Source organism: Trachurus trachurus (genome assembly GCF_905171665.1).
Source record: "Trachurus trachurus genome assembly, chromosome: 3".
Taxonomy (NCBI): Eukaryota; Metazoa; Chordata; class Actinopteri; order Carangiformes; family Carangidae; genus Trachurus; species Trachurus trachurus.
In genome coordinates, this window is record NC_139893.1 from 20,439,951 (window position 1) to 20,454,208 (window position 14,258).

Below are 14,258 nucleotides of genomic sequence, written 5' to 3' on the forward strand. Positions count from 1 at the left end.
ATGGAGCGGAGAGGCCCTCATGCCCCCGCTGATCACAACAGGGGATTAATTATGTCAGCATAATAAGTACAAATGGTGATCTGAACGTGGAATTAGCCCCCTGAGCAGAGGCTGCTGCAGCGCGCAATGGAGAGGAAGAGTGGGTGGTAATGGAGGGGGGGATTGTCCCAATTTGTCCCAGTCTGTCTGTCTGAGCAGGCACAGGGGTGGAACCTCGGGTGGGGTAGCTTGTTGTCTGTCAGGCTGGCAGGCTGAGTGGCTGGCAGTCAAGCCAGCTGAAATGACTGCCTGGGACGGTGGTGGGGTGGCCTGGCCTGTCATTTCTGTTATGATTTGCATGGATGTCAGTCTCAGTGGCAGCAGGACAAGACTCTAGCTTAGCTGGAGGCTCCCTGTGGCTCAAAGCCCCATTCATTCCCCAGCATCCTCCATCTCTGCCTCTGTCTGGTTGCAAGTCTGGGGCTAATAGTTGATCTGAGTGCTTCAGTTATAGCAGTAATACCTATAACTAACTTAAAGTCAGTGCATACTTTGTCTGTATTTTAACATTTTCAACAGTATCCAGTAAAGTAAACACCAGTGCAAGTCTTTCCTGCCTTGTTGTGGGTGAGCAGTCCAAGCTTTGGTTTTAGCTCTGTTTCAGATCCAGGTCATGCTGCCCCAGGACTCAGCCCAGAGGCAACATGACCAGCAGCATACAGTGTTCATCCTCAGCCTCCCTGTTGTAATAGCTGTTGTCCCTGCTGGCTCTTTGCCTTCAGCACTTCCCCTGACCGAACTCCCCGTCAATGCCACACATTCTCGGCGCAAAAATGCAAACAAACCATGGAGTCCAGCATGCTGCGCTAGACTGGGGAACACAAGGGGAGTACAACAGGGAAAAGTCAGATTTATTATTGTTTTAGCTTTTGTTACAAAGACTGACACTGGCTGACAGTAAAACAGAAGTTGTATATATGATTACAAGTGTGGAGGCTTGTTTAAATTCATAATAGTCACCGGATTTGATCTGTTAACCTGTATTTGGGGTTCAAGTTGTTAATGTTTAATGGTTCTTTTTTCCCCCTAGAACATCATAGGGAATTGGAATTGGAGTTTGAATAAGAGTTGAATTGAAATGGGAGATCATATGACTCCAGAAAAAAACAAAACAAGACGAGTTCAAAACCTTATGTGGCTTGACTGCTTATGGTCACATCCTGAGACTGTCTGACAAAATCCCCCAACAGACAAATGAGACAGACTGAACGCTGATGTCAGCTGTATTTTTGGTACTTATAATGCTCATAGAGACAGTTTAGGAAAAAAAAAACTATTATAAACTATTTTTTCAGGAATAGGGAGACAGAAAAATGAAAAAAATTGGAGAGAGAGAGAATGGCCACAGATCAGAATTCAAGAATTGAGATCACATTACTGTATTTCTTTTGATCCTCTCAACCTGTCTTTTATCTGTCTGGAATTCACAAGGGTTTAGTCTTTACGTTTTTATCTATTGTTGTCCACTGTCTTTATTACCAACCCCAGAATGTAACAGACTTACCGGCAGGTCATTATGTGTAACTCCCTCAGTTGGATATGCAAAGTCAGTCAGTGTGGTTTGTCCAAAGGGTTGTTACCAATTACTTATCTCTCCATCCTTCTCTCCTGCTCTCCCTTCTCATGTCTTATGTTAAGTTATTCCTCTGCTTCCTTTAGTAATAATGATACATGTAATCAAAGTAGTTTACACTGAGCCTTGCCACCATTGAGAGTGCTCCTCTGCTTTCCTGGAGTTCCTGAGCAGCCAGAGAACCAGAGTGGCTCAGTAGACGGCAGCTCAGCACTCACCTGCACTTACTGCCTCTAGCATGTGAAAAATGAATAAGGAGCGTTCTTTCGTTGTCGCTGGAGGTTGATGTGGGCTTCGCTTCCTAGACACACATGAGCGTCCGACTGTGTTTACAGGAGAAGCGGACCCCAGAGCCAATTTGCTTTGAGTAAGTCTATGAAGCTTATAGTGGCTGGGCCGAGATAATGATTCCTCCTCTATGGCAGCGAGGCAGCTGATGGGGGAGGTCATATGCAGACTCAGGCCTCATAAATCCCAGCTCTATGATGAGCACTCTGCGTATGACTTATGGAGCACAGAGGCGGCCAGTTAAGACAGCCACTCGTAAACATGTGGCATGGTCGCCCTGATGGCGCTGTCAATTTTCATATTTCATCAGTTATTGGGGTGGGAGCGCTGAGTTATATCTCTAGCCGACTCTCGTTAAGGAGGGCTCTTTAGCTGCTGCTGTTGGTTTGTACTTCTGACAAGCAACAGCAGGAGAGGGAGCAAGGGAATTAATTCAACTGATTATTTTTCAATTGTAATGTAGGACTACATGACATTTCTTCTGCATTTTGCATACATTTTGGTCATGTACATACACTGTCACACTTAATTTGGCATTTTCGGCACAAAGCATTATAATGACAGTAATATTTACTTACAATGCTTAAAGGGATAGTTCACCCAAAATTCAAATTTCACTCATTATCTACTCACCCTCATGTCGACTAAGAGCTGGGAGAATTTTCAGAGTCGTCCGTGCCTTCTCTGAGTTACAGGGGGGTCCGTGCAGCAGTATTTGTCCATATAATGGTTGTGAATGGATACCAACTTTCTTCGTCCAAAAAGACACACCAAAAAACTGTAATGTAATGTCCCTCTTGTATTGAAGCCCCAACATGAGAAATTGTTCCGAAAAAAATTAAATAAGTCTATATTTTAAGCTTGTTTGTAGCGGAAGCTCCCAGTGTCTCAGTTCACTGCTCTTCCTGTGTCAGTGCACTGACCGGCGGAACAGTTTCTCATGTCGGGGCTTCAGTACAAGAGGGACATTACAGACGAGCAGTATGGAGGTACAGTATTTGGATGTTTTTTGGTGTGTCTTTTTGGACGAAGAAAGTTGGTATCCATTCACAACCATTATATGGACAAATACTGCTGCACGGACCCCCCGTAACTCAGAGAAGGAACAGAGGACTCTGAAAATTCTCACAGCTCTTAGTCGACATGAGGGTGAGTAGATAATGAGTGAAATTTTAATTTTGGGTGACCTATCCCTTTAAATATGTCCCCTACACTACTTAAGAATAGCAAGTTCCACAGTTGGTTCTCTCTAGACTGATTTTAATTGATGTTTTAGCAGACAGGTTTATTTGGTTTGAGTATAATGTTATCTGCTACATATACATATAATATATATATATATATATATGTAAATTTCACTATTAACAATTCATTTTTGTTATATTCAGTTCCGCAGTCTGACATTTTTTTTGTATTTACGTGTACCTGTGGCTAAAACACAAGATTTTAAATTTGTAGATTTTGAAAAAAAAACGTTAAAAATGTATGTCTTTTTTTATATGTTTTGTAAATCACCCACACAAAATATGTATGTGCAGCAGCACTTTTAACCACTCACTGTACATTGCTCCGCTTAGAAGAAACGCAACCTCTTAATCGCATAGATAATTTGCAAACAGAGCAAAACAAAGGTCACTGTTCATCAAACAGCTGTTTGCATCTGGATAAGAAACTGAATTATATTTATAAATCAGCTCATGTTGTTCTTTATTCTTGTGCAGGAGGGTCATTTCATCAGGGAGAACTGGATAACGAAATGGACAACAGAAGACGTGGATGCAGGTCTGTTTGTTCCATGTGTCTGCATACATAGACATGATTGCATGTTTTTAGACATTTTTATTGTTTAATATTCATACTCATTATTGATTAATCATTTGGTTTTTGGTTTTAAAGTAACTAAATGCCCATCAGTTTCACAAATGCAAGATGAAACTCAGAGATGTTCAATTAGTGTTATCACATAAAACATAACTGCAGCAAATCTTCTGAGAAATTAGAGCCAGAGGGTATCTTGTAATTGTTTTGAAAATAAAGAGAAAAGAAAAAAAGACTTGAAAACACTTGATGATCAAACTGTTATGGAATGTAAACATGTTCAAGACACAAACCTGCTTCTCTAACCACTGCACCAAGGCTTCATTTGTCAGGAGAGTTACACAAAAACATTTTTTGCACCACACTACATTCAACCTCAAATCTACCACTTCATTTTGAAACAAAAGTTCCACATCAATATCAGCTGAGTCTGCTGCTATAATGCCCCAGCCTGGCTAGCCATGAATGATGATGCACACTGACTCACCCCTTTCCCCCCAGGTGAGTAAGGCTTCATGTCACTTACTGGAACACACTCTCCAAAAACACAATGGAGGCCTCTCACAAACACATACATGTACCCATTAAAATCATACAGGCCCTCACTAATGACTCAGAGTGGTTTTCCTTTCTGTATCCCTGTATCACCGGCCCCCTGAAACCCAAAATAACCTCCAGTGTGCCCGGGACCAGGTGCTCTTAAAACAGAGTGAAAAGGATTAGAATAACACGTGAACATTCATAGCCGAGGTTGTCATCACCTGGATCAATGTGGTGGCTTTTGTATACGCAGACATAAGAGATGATGTCAGCTTTGCTACTATTCTACCACACTGCAAAAAAACAAGGAAAAAAATCAGTCATTTAATCTTGATGGAAGAAAATTACGCAAACAATTGAAACCACATCCTCCCAGCGGGGCCTTTTTTCCCCAGTATCTGTAAAATGTTTAAACACACTGCATGAATCAATAGACAAACAAATATTGTTGATGTTTCATTCAGAACATTGAATTGCAACATCTTTCCAGTTGCCAAGACAGTATTATATTATCTGTTCTAGTTTATTCCAAGTGAATCCTCTAATCCAAATTCATCTGTAATTGTGCTTTAAAACGTCTGTGTTATGTGGATACAGTTCCATAATGAGAATTAGATTAGATTTCATGCAGCCTCACTGAGACAAAAGTAGGGTATCTAAATGCCTCTTGGCGATCCACTTACAAAGGCACACATTGTGCTTCTGAGAGAAGAACATACAGTAAGACCATTTCCTCTTATTGACGCTCTTGGCAAGTCTAATATTTACAGAAATGTTATGGCTCGACAACCCTCAATTAAACTTGTCATAACAGAGCCCATCCAAAAGAGAGACAGGAAGGAGGAGATGCTAGGAATGATGTCAGCTTGGCGGTGAGGAGAGGGGGGGGCACGGAGGCATGTAAACAGCTGTTCTCGGGTTGTCTGTGGTTCAGTGGGGTATTGAGCTTGCCATGTGTTTGTTGTGTTATCACAATCACAATGTGACTGAGTGCAGCGGGCACACAATAAATTTGACCGGGTTAATTGGCACCTCTCAAATAAAAATACGATCACACGTCACAGGACCGACAAAGTGAAACATGCCTGCACTAACAGCAAGAGACATACTCGTGATCGTAGACTAAACAAACACATTGCCTACTCAGGGTGTAGCACCATTAGGAGTTTTATCTCCCACCTTTGTTCCATACCAAACTGTAAGTCTCTCTGCTGCTTAATAAAGCAACAAGGTCTCTACCAAAGGTGGACGAGGTTGAAACAGACTTATTTGGTGCCACTATGACTTCTAACTGCTCCAAGAAAGGCGTCTGAGTGATCGGATCCGAAACTCAATCTCTTATGAAATAGCATTTGTCTTCAACTATCAATCTGTCCATTTCGCTGCTTTGAAGTTGATCCACTTTTGAAACAAAGCAGAGTTCACTGAAACAGAACGCGGGGGAGAGAGGCTCGAGAAAGAAATCTGTTTGCAATACATGTTTGAATTATTATGGGGATGTAAGTATGTAACCCAAGCCAAAGATGTGGAGTGCTTTTGGAATCTGTGTAAATGGATCTAGTCAGAGGTGAAGGGAAAACAAGTCTGACCCCATGCACTGTGCACCGGGGAGGTCAGTCTGTCTGTTTGGTTTTCTGAGTCTGGACCATGTGCTCCATCTGAAAAGGGGACGGCCTCCGCTGATGTTGTAAATTACAAGGCAGGCACGGTTGGAGGAGTCTGCCAGCGTATGTGTGTCTGTGTTTGCGCCCGAGTCTGTGCGTGCTAGTGTAAATGTGTCTGTGCGAGTATGTTGTGGCGTATCTGGTCCCTCTGTGAATCACGTCACCCACTGACTTCATCTTATCCCAGACTACTGGCTCACAGGAGCTCCTCTGACCCCCATGCTCTCGTCCCAGCCTCAAGCAAACTCTAACTAGCACTGTCTGATTCACAAATATGATTCAACATGGAGATGACGGGGCCCCTTAAATGCCATTTACCGGGCCCTGGCATGGTGATAATTGAAAATGTCAGTAAAAGTGCTTAGCAGAAATTCCAGCAGGATTATCGCCCCAGTAACATCGACAGACAGAGGGCTTGTCTCTGGAGAACACAAAAGAACTTGTCTCCATATCATAAAACCTGCACTGTTCCCTTGCTTTTTTAATGAAACTGCTGCTATGCCAATCCTGGGAGGGGAGTTAGAGTAACATCTTGTTTTTTTTGGTGGGAGTTGGTGACGTTGTGTGTGTGTGTGTATGTGTTGGTGGCGGGGGTGATAGTGGTGGTGTTGGGGTAGTTGGGGCAGTTCCCCTCCCCTCTCTTTTTCGAAAGCCAGTGTTGTCGGTGCATCATATAAAAGAAGATATACAAGCAATTCACATGCAAATGTTGAGGGTGATTTAGAAAAGAGGGGGAGAAAGGGGAAATGTGCTATTGAAAGCCAGCGGAGGGATGGGGGAAGGAGGGATGGGGTAGGGGGTGAGGAGAGGAGAGGGGATGGGGGGGTGGGGGGGTCGCATTAAGCATTGGCGAGGGAGGTGTGAGGTGGCGGCGCTGTGAAACAGAGAGACATTTGTGTAATCTGGCTTTATGTATCACCACTTCTGAATAATAACATGAAAAAAGGGACTTACCTCATCTGCCTGGTAGAGCCAAGGCATAAATAAAAGGGCAGAACAATGGAATTACTATTACCCCAGCCTTTGCGCCGAAGCTACATCACCAGTATTCTTTGGAGCCACTGGCAAGAAGATTAATGTTTTGTTAAATATCAGTGTGGGAGCATGTGAAGAGGGGGGAGAGAAGGAGGAGGAGGAGAAGGGGGGGGGTTGCTTACTGGATCTTCTAAACTTAGTCAGCCCTGGCTCTCTTTGTAATTATGGTGTGTTGCTACGGATGTGTCCCACACTCTCCCTTCCTAAGTGTTGGTCGAGCGTTGTTATGGTATCAGATGCATGTATTTGTCGAGAGGATTATGGGTAATGTTCCGTGGCGTCTGATTGGACATGTGTAGCTTGCTGCACTCTGTTTTCATGATGCATTCCTTGGCTGGCAGCCCTTGTGGCAAAATGTTCAGTGCTGCAGACCAAATTCACGGAGACTGGCTCCTCTCTGTCAGGGCGCTCTGTTGTCTTTTTTTGTCATTAGCCTCACACTTTCACATATTTTTGGAGTGATCCTGTTGTGGAAACCGATGAATAAGGGACTGTACTACAATTACCATGGATGGAGAGCGGGGTTGATTTTTTTTTTTTTTTTGCCTAAATCGTAAAACCATCCCCAAGATAAACCCAAACTAATTGCAACTTCTCAAAAATAACACAAAGTTGTTGTAAGCCTCATTAATAAATTGTTTATAACAAAAAATGTTGTAATTTAAATTAAAGCTAAATCTAGCCTTGATATAATTGTAGAATAGTTTGAAATTAGCCACTACATTTTAAGTGGAATTGCTGAAGGTATGCCAAACTCAAACAAAGGCAGAGCTTAACTGCAAATCAACTTTATATGAAGTTTAGTAGTAAATTGTCATGTGAAAAATGAATCCTTGAAATGGAGAGATAATAGTTGTTGTATATGGCAAGGTGCATCATACTTTAAATTAAATTTGTGATAATATTATACCTTTAATTTAAGGAAATGCTGAAATATAGTTTTGAAATGTTGACAAATGGAAAGCTTCTACTATACTCCCTTCAGAAAGTAAAACTACCCTCTCCTCAGCACAAAGGAAACCTCCTTCCTCCCCCAAATAATTTGTGTGCACTCCCTAAGTGCACAGTGTTATAGGCTCGATAATATTAGACATCAAGATAGATATTAACTCCATCTTCTTCTTCCTAATCCCTGTATATACAATTAAGATATCTTATGCCCTCATATGTTTCAAGAAAAACAGTGACACAGTCTATATTTCAGCAGCACTGTGCTTTACAGTCACATCCATTCTCACACATGAAACTATCCAGTTCAACCACAGACCTCCACTTTTGACCACCAAGTTGCACTGCAGTGGTTTGGGGTTTGGTTCCTTATTCAATAGCACCTCAGCAGTATTTGAACAGGCATGTTTCCAGCCATTTGCACTCTTCTCTAACCTGTGGGCTGCTGAGGTCTCCCATGCATTAAATATCATAATAACACTGAATTTACACAAACCACAAAGACCAACAGTCAACAAGAGAGGCTGTGTACATAACTAAAACTCCTAGGTAACACTGACATTTCCCAGCTATCATGTTCAGGTTTGTCTTAATCAGCATGTGGTCCTGAATGCTGCATATTTCTTTTTACTTGTTTTTTGTTTTGTTCAATCATCAACACCAGCCACAAAACCCCTGTCGTTCTGACGTAAATGTGAGTCACATTTACTCATGTAATGACTTTCTCCTCTAGTAAAACGTAAACAATATACATGTTAAAGCACCCTCCTCCACACACGCACAAAAACACACACACACACACACACACATACAAAAGCGACAGTTTCTTCTCTTCAGAGAAAGAGGCCTCTGTGATTCCAATTTTAATGGCATTTGCATGTGTGTGCTTACATGTGTGTGTATGTGTGTGACCAGACCAGACATTCTACCCCTGTGTAACAGGACTAACGGGGGGTAGTGCACCCTCAATATTACACACCCTCATAAATCTATGGCCCCTGTAGCATTTATGTCGGTGGCCTGTGATCTAGGGTGATAGGCATGTCCGGACACGACTACCCTCCCTCCTGTGCCTCGGCTCTTTTCTCTGTAGCGTGTATGAAAGAAACAAAAGGTCAGGGGTGAATCTGGTCGCATGACAACGGGCTGACAGGCTCAGTTGCTAAGGGGATAGGTGACAGGGTGGCACGGACGTGGGGTGACAAGGTGATGGCATGAGGTGACAGAAAAGTTACCAGGTGAGGACGGAGGTGAGTGACGGCATCTGACCGACTCACCCGCATCGTGCTTTCTCTCCCTTCTTCTTTGTCTGTCTTTCTTACTGTCATCCTTTCTCTATCCGTCCACCTCTCATGTCTCAGTCTCACCAGCAATCACACTCTGTCACACCTTTGAACTCTCTCTACCTGACTTTGACAGCAAAAGTGTGTGTGGGGGGGCTTTTTTTGTTTGAGATAGTGTGTGTGTGTGCACGTGTGCATGAGCTTGTGTGCAAACATGGAAGTAGTTGTGTACTTACATGTGTCATGGGCTCAGTCCTATGTATTTGTGGTTGCTTTTGCTCCAGTTAAGCCTTTGTTGTTTGACTTTTTTTTCCTCCTCCTTGAACTCTTTGAGTTCTTTGAGCTGTGTTCTATATCTGTGTGTGTGTGTGTGTGTTTCACAGCGGTTAACATCCTTCCTGTTTGCTCTCTTAGCTCTGAGTCACAGCGGTGACGTGCTGAAACACCCGAGGGGGAGGCATACATACTCCTGTTGGCAGTTGAGTAGAACCAGGGGAGGAAATGAAAGGTACTCCCCTCATTTCATACACCAGCAACCTCACACACTGACTCAGCAACCAACCATGGCCAATGTGCGTCTGTGTGTGTGTGCTAATGGCAAGCAAGTGTTTACATGTGTATGTATGCACTGGTCTACATATTATGCCTTCTAAGAATAACTTTGCATGGTTGCACAAATTGTTTGAGATCAGCGGTCATATTTGCACAGTCTGTAGGGGAGCAGTGTGTTCTCAGAGTATCAGGGAGACATTATTCAGCCGGGTACGGGAAAGCATTTGACCTGTCTGGCCCTTCACACACCCAACGTCTTGTTCAGTGCCGCTCCTCCTTGCCAGGGAGGTGAGGGGAGACACAATAGCAGCACTCATTGACCGGGTTAATAAGTATTCTGTCTTGGTCCCAGTCAGATGCTCTTTACCTTCTAATACACTGTCTGTGTGTTTCAGTCTTCAAAGCGGCACAGTGACCTCATGTCTGCCTCACACAGCTTTTGTAAACTAATGAATGACAGGGGCCAGGGATTCTGCTGCCTGGTTGAAACGGGGCACAGCAGCCGTGTGTATGTGTTTGTCTGAGGTTGTGTGTCTGTCTGTGAATTTGCACATATATAACTTCTTCGCTCTCCAACACTCCCATCTCATCTACCTTGTTATGTGTGTTTACAGAGAGGAGTCTGTGTGAGTGGATAACTGTAGGAGAAGTGTGTGTGTGTTTGTGTGTGCCTGTGCACTTAAAGCAGCTAGACAGGTGTTTGTGGGTAATGTTTGTCACCTTTTTGTTGGGTGTTATGGGGCATGTCACGCTACACTTTATTTTGGATTGTTAAAGGACACTGGAAAAAAAAACTGTTTGCCAAAAACAGACTTATGTAATGTTTCTAATGTCACCAATCAGCTTCTGTAAATGGGCCAGCATAAATCAGTATGTAGCAATTTTAAAAACAGGATGATGTAAAAAGAAAAGTTAATTAAATTGATATATTTGTTTATATGAAAATAATGAATAATTAGAAACATAGCCCTTGCAAAATAACGTTCAGAAACCAGATGATAAATAATTTATTCCAAATATAATCAGCTGACATTCTCCACTGCTGGGTACATGATTAGTTTATTATTGCCCCGCTTCATTGACTTTCTCAGCCTTTGAAACAAGGAGGATCAAGAAGAATCAGATCTCGCCATGGATGAACTCATCATCCAGATGTTCACATCCCAGCATCTTCACTTTTTTCTCACCACTGCATTTGTTTTGTATATAAACCTTATTTTCAAGGGTTCTTAACTTTGCAGTTCAGTCTAGGTTGGGTGATGGGGCTGAATATACCCAAATAATGGAACTTTTAAAGCAAAATAAAAAGCTATAATTGGATCATTATTGCCCATACTGCCCAAAAAATAACTCTAGTCCCAGACAAAAGTCCCCAGCTGTTCACAAAGGATCATTTGTCATTATCTTTCATTAACCTTTAGTGTATGTTGAAGGTATCTAAAGATCAGCCATTAATGTGTGGTGTTTGTGATTCTAAAGAGCTTATTGTTTACCTACGTATATCTGCTGTTTTTATAGATACATCATGCTTTTCACTAACTCAGAGAAAAGCATTTGAAATTATTTATTGATTTTTTTTTATTTGGAAAACTTTCCATAATCTTGTTTTGCTTGCTCTTGTGTATATTTTTGCCAGACTTTGATTTTCCAATACATCTCCAATAGAGATGACAAATGTGAAGTTACTATTATCCATAGTCAAGCTGGTCACAATTATGCAAATAAGACCCATGTTAAAAAACTGGCATGAAACAATGCTAGTAAACAACCCCAAATGCTATGTTGAAATACTGTGTAAAACATTAGGCAGCACTTTGCCCTTGTGGAATTTATTAGTTTTATCTTGAAGTATTTAATATCTGAGATTTGAAAAGTCGTGTTTCTTTATCATTTCCCAATGTGAAGAAATTCTAATAAGGTTATAAACAAGTTTTGGACCCAGGGCACTTTATTTATCTGAGTCACTGGGGATGTGTGTAAGATGGTACTATCCATACTTACATCATCTGCTAAACATCCAATATCACACCATTAAATGTAATAAAAAACAAAGCATCGACAGCTGGTTGTCGACAGTAGCAATATCAAAGAAGTTATAAATCAAAAAGAGTGTGTATTCATTTTGTTGTGGCTGAATTTGTCATAATGAATTATGGAGTAAAATTCTTTCACATAGTCACATCCACAAAATTCATTCTGCACCAGATTTGTCTTAACAAATCACGGAAACCCCACATTACAGAGTTCGGCATGTGTTTGTTTTGGTATTACTACCTACTGTAGTGTCTGCTAGTATAGCCTTCAGCGACTTTCATCTTGACTGGTGTTGAAAGGTGTTCTTTCAGGTCCTGGCAATATCCGACCTGGCACACATCAGGTGTCCTGGCTTGCCCAGCTGGTTTGCTCTCCAGAGCCAGAGGAGAGTACTAATGCATGAGGGACATAAGCCATCAGTGTCAAGGGAGGTGGTGGGGGAGCTGCTGCCATGTCCTGCTGCTACGTGTTGTTTGTTTACAGGAAGGTGCCACTTGCCTGTGTGTGTGTATGTGCGTGTGTGTTGCTAAGGGCCATGGGTCTGGATGGAGAGATAGGACTTCCTTCACCCCTAATGACTATTGAGTGTGTCTCACAAGATGACAGCCTGTTGAGAGCACCTGGGCAGCTCTCTGGAAGAGCCCCACACTAGTTCTCCTCATTGTAGGAAGCCGACAGTTTATGAATGTGCATGGATGTTCAGCCCGGAAGAGCCACGAATCGAAAGGTCACGTGATCTGCTATTTAATTGTCATGTTTAAGTCTCTTCAAAAGGAGAGATGGAAAATTCCAAACCTTGGAGGTCATGCACTCAGGCCACCCGACCTCTTTGTTTTCTCATGCAAGAGCGAAAGAGGTAACAGTCTATGTTTATATAATTTTATAGCTTTTTATGTCAGGCACGAAGAAGAAAAACAACATTTGCCTGCGAGTTAGTCAGTGATTTATGTCATGTTTGGACAAGTATGAACAATCTATCTTTATACAGGGTCTTAATTTCCTTAAGAATATCACTATTATTCCACAGTGTCCAAATCAGAAATTTAGTGTGTTGATTTAACACATTGTAATATAATACATACATATAAGAATACAGTCTCTAATGTATTTGTTTAAAATTTATGACGATAGTTAGTTGTTTTTTATAGTGTCGAGCAGCAACTGTAAAGAAAATCTGGGGCATGTAAAATGTCATTTGTTTTTAATTTCATACAGCACCCACCCCCCAGTGAGGTTTGTTCCAGGCTTATTCCAGTAATCATACTTGTCAGAGCCCCTTCACGCTGCCAAAGTATGGGTGAGACACCTCGCAATTACTTATCTGCATTTTGTTGAGACGTTTATAATTCCCACAACCTAATACAGGAGCATCGACTCAAATTACAGGCTTTGAGTTACACGGTGAGAACTTATTTATTGTGGCACCTTCTCTTTCTTTGCCGGTGTCAGTCGACTACAAAACCTAATTAGTGCTTTCAGCTCAACACCCATTAGCTGAAACCCGATCCTTGGCCTGGTGGAGAAAAATAATTATGACATTCCTCTTATAAATCATTGGTTATGTCCCGAGTCCCTTCAATGCAAATATGATTTCCCACTACAAATTGTCCGACCTGTTTTATGTTCTCCAACACATAATTAAAGCCGTGGTGTGTGAGAGGAAGTAATTTTGTTCAAAGGCTTTTGGCAACAGCAGTGCTATGTCTTTTCTGCTTGTTTAGAGAACAGCTACTGGCAAACCTGGACATGTGAGCTGTGTAATGGATTAGGAACAACAGCAGCAACATGTGTGAATAACCTGTATTTGTCAGTCAGCCAAGAGACATGGGAAATGAAATACATCATTGAGTGGCAGGGGTGATCTGCGGGTCATCAGGTACAGCGAGGGCCACTGGCAAACCGCTTTCTGACTGGGAGAAAATGTGTCCACACATTAAGGCTGCCGGGGCCAAACAAGCCTGCTTTATTCTCCTGGGGAGGTTGGCTCCAAACCACAAGTAGCCATGCGTGACCTAGTGAGCCCAGCATCACTGAATGAATATATAGAAGAAAAAATATCCCAGGATAAACTTACATAAGGCTTGCATGTTCTATGACGACCTACAGCTTTTTGTTAATAAGGGATAGGGCTCAACAAGTTCTATTATTGTAATAGATAATGTGGGTCATGATAATTCTATACAATCTTAGAGAGTATTATCCCACTAATATACTATATAATACTATACTCACAGCCACTTTGACTTTTTCTTCACATAGAATATCACTTCTCAGGCTTGGAGTTCTTGACATTTGCGTTGCATAGCAAAACATCTAGTTAATTTGGACTCCAAGTCCAAAGTGAAATAAAATTTGCATGGCTCGTAATGAAAAGGGGTCAGCAGCTGTTACACGAACAACACTAGCCCTATGATCTTCAGCAAAGTCTCACTGTCTGTACCTACAGTTTATTACTAGAGCATTAGGGTTGGCACTTGAGAATAC

The 14,258-nt window shown here is 41.9% G+C and overlaps 1 protein-coding gene across 2 annotated transcripts in view; it reads left to right on the forward strand.

Annotated features, from left to right (window-relative positions):
- The window catches only part of sall1a (spalt-like transcription factor 1a), a 169,498-nt gene that overhangs the window by 112,592 nt on the left and 42,648 nt on the right, over window positions 1–14,258 (forward strand). For both annotated transcript variants that reach the window (XM_083999506.1, XM_083999507.1), the window contains exon 3: window positions 3,622–3,682. In XM_083999506.1, the coding sequence (XP_083855632.1) occupies window positions 3,622–3,682 (61 nt within the window). The remainder of the gene's footprint in view (window positions 1–3,621; window positions 3,683–14,258) is intronic.